This window comes from Mucor mucedo (assembly GCF_025094135.1).
Source record: "Mucor mucedo strain NRRL 3635 chromosome Unknown EV154scaffold_105, whole genome shotgun sequence".
Classification (NCBI taxonomy): Eukaryota; Fungi; Mucoromycota; class Mucoromycetes; order Mucorales; family Mucoraceae; genus Mucor; species Mucor mucedo.
In genome coordinates this window covers 70,228-72,989 of record NW_026252389.1, presented here as the reverse complement: position 1 = coordinate 72,989, position 2,762 = coordinate 70,228, and the positions used below count along the sequence as shown (strand labels likewise).

The following is a 2,762-nucleotide window of genomic DNA, read 5'->3' as shown; positions in this document are numbered from 1 at the left end:
ATTGGCTTTGATGTTTAATTTATTAACTTGCCTTGGTAGATCTCCAAGAGGGACAGAGCTTTACCAACGACGTGGCCAATCCGTGCGCATTAACGGCGTCGTTTTCCTCCTCTGACATATATTCCGGATGCACCACAGCGTGACAATCGCCAGACGAGATATGGAGGTGGTCCTCAATCATATGTTGAAAACGTTCAAAGTTTCTTAAACGTCTTCTCATTTTCTAAATCGAAGGTACAGTTTAATATTTTGTGTGTTTTTGATTCTTATACTATACTTACAGTGGCCATTCTTGACCCCATGTTAGAAACAACAGCAGATTGTTGTACTTCTGCTGCTGTTTGAGTCTCATTGCGACGGACTCGTCTTCTCACATTCTCTTGGTGCGTTCTGATACGCCTGGCCAGAACAGAGGCTTGATCCTCTCCAAGCTGGTGAGTATCCGGAAGACCATACGTGCGGATTTCTTCCAGACGAAATTGGTTCAAGATATGGTTGTAAATATCGATATTTGTTCCCTCCAACAAAGTTGAATTAACATCCCAAGCAGGAAGATTTAATTCCCTACATGCACGCCTGTAGAAAGCTCGAATCAGGGCCTACAGATGGTAATATTGAAATGATGTACTGATATTTCTTTAATAGATAGATAGGTATAATTCTTACACTCTGTTGAGGATCAGTTCCTATTCTTTCACCACCAACACGTCGATTTCCTCGTTCATATGCATCCATACGACTCTCGAGCACAGCAATGCGTTGGTTATCACCAGTACGTCTTCTAGGAGGGGCAACAAAGGCAGGTGCTGCAGGTTGAGCGGATTGCACCACGGGGGTACCGTTTGCGCTGTAAGTAATGTTATTTGTTGTGTTACTTGCCATATTATTTGGTAAAGAAGCGTAAAGAACAATATTATTACTGTTTGGATCTACGCTTATAATTAGACCCTTTTTTGCACACAATAAACTTGACACAGTAAAAAAAAAATTTAATCCCTTCATCTTTCTTTTTTTTTATTCCATCTCTTTCTTTCACTTTCTTTTTCTTTTCCTTTTTTTGTAAAAAAAAAAAAAAAAAAAAAAAAAAAAAAAAAAAAAAAAAAAAAAAAGTTTTTTTCTGTAAGTAATATTCTTTTATTTTATAAGAGTTAACATGTCAGCTAACATTACTCTTGTATAGTGTTCAATTAAAAGAGGTAACCAGCCCAGGCCTACATATGTCCCTATAGTAAGAACCTTAAAAAATGCCACGCCTCTCATTCGAAACTAATCGTCCTCCTGCCTTTTTTTTTAGGGCGTTTTTTCATACGAAAATGCCCTATTGCTTTTGTTTCTTCGCGTCCCGTTTTATTAATAGCAGTCACAAAAAAAACTGAAATACGGGTAACTACACTATAAAATCCTGTTTTTGAATTTGTCCTTCGTGTCCCGTGTCCCGTTTTATTATTTTTTTGAATTTTTTGAATTTTTAAGAAGTAGTTGTACCGGAGAAATGGGCAGACCCAAACTAAGCATCGAAGAAAAAAGAGAGCGAGAGAGACTACGCAAAGCTAAACAAAGACTGAATCCCGAAACAAGACAAAGGGAAAATCAGAAGAGACGAGAAAGATACAATAGTGTAATGTCTTATAAGAATTCAATATAAACTAAAACTGACGCGCAAATATAGAGAACACCAACACCTGCTCCGTCACTGGTAGAGAATGGTGATCCCGGTCCAAGTACATCGTCTAATGTAAGATTGAATCTAAATGTAAAGCATCTGCACTTGCTTAAAAACTTTACGTGTCTTAGGTTCGACAAGGAACTGCAGCTGAAACTCTTAGGAAGAGAAACTACAGGTCGATTGACAGTTTTAGAGAAAACGAAAATGAGGCACGTCGAAAACGTTACAGAGACCAGGTACAGCAGAGCAGATATCGATTTGTTTGGTCCTGATTTCTCTAAAGTTTTTTAAAATAATAGGTTAATAGCAGACAATCTATTATCGACAATTATAATACAGTTATAAAGCAAGGTCCAACTGAGATATGTTCCTGTTGTGGAGGTACCTGGTTTCCAGTCCAGATTAATCGTGTCCAAAGATCTATCCTAATTGCCAAAGGATTGACAGTAGATTTTTTAGCAAGGTGTTCAAGTCTGGACATAGACAGTGATATTTTAAAATTATGCGCTACTTGTCATTGGCACATCAGAAAAGGCAAAGTACCAAAATTGTCAATTTCCAATGGATTTCGTTACGCAGATATTCCGGAATGTATTCAAAAATTAAATCGTATTGAGGAAAGACTGTTGTCTGTGAGACATCCATTTCAACAAATTTGGACAGTTGCTGGGGCAAATGGTCAATTTCGTCACAAAGGAGCTGTAAACAATATACCTGTTGATTTTGATACCACGGTGACGCAATTACCCAGATGTTTATCAGATACAAATATTATTCCTGTGCAGTTGGCAAAAAAGATGTCATCCGTTAAAAATTATATGGAGGGGAATGTGGACATTGAGAATGTATGGCAAGCAGCCATGTTTTTAAAGAATAGTACGTGCTACAAAGAACATGGTGTTACTTTAGATGAGCAGTGGTGTGCCAGAATTGCGGAACACGTACGCTCCAACCCTTACGTACCACCTAATAGTTGTGGAGAGGGGGTTGTTGATGAGGACATACCCGTAGGGACAGAAGAGACTCTATTTTCAGGAGCTGATGGTGTTAGGATGGCTCCAGGAGAGGGATCCACTCCTTTATCACTTTTGACTGA

The 2,762-nt window shown here is 38.4% G+C and overlaps 1 protein-coding gene across 1 annotated transcript; it reads left to right on the top strand.

Moving 5' to 3' along the window:
• Positions 1 to 1,492: 1,492 nt before the first annotated feature.
• Positions 1,493 to 1,957, top strand: EV154DRAFT_485020 (uncharacterized protein; the record flags this gene model as incomplete). The annotated part of the gene is made up of 2 exons (XM_051598717.1): positions 1,493 to 1,618; positions 1,670 to 1,957. 2 exons carry the CDS (start codon positions 1,493 to 1,495, stop codon positions 1,955 to 1,957), a joined length of 414 nt encoding a protein of 137 aa, XP_051453902.1.
• Between the last annotated feature and the right edge of the window lie 805 nt (positions 1,958 to 2,762).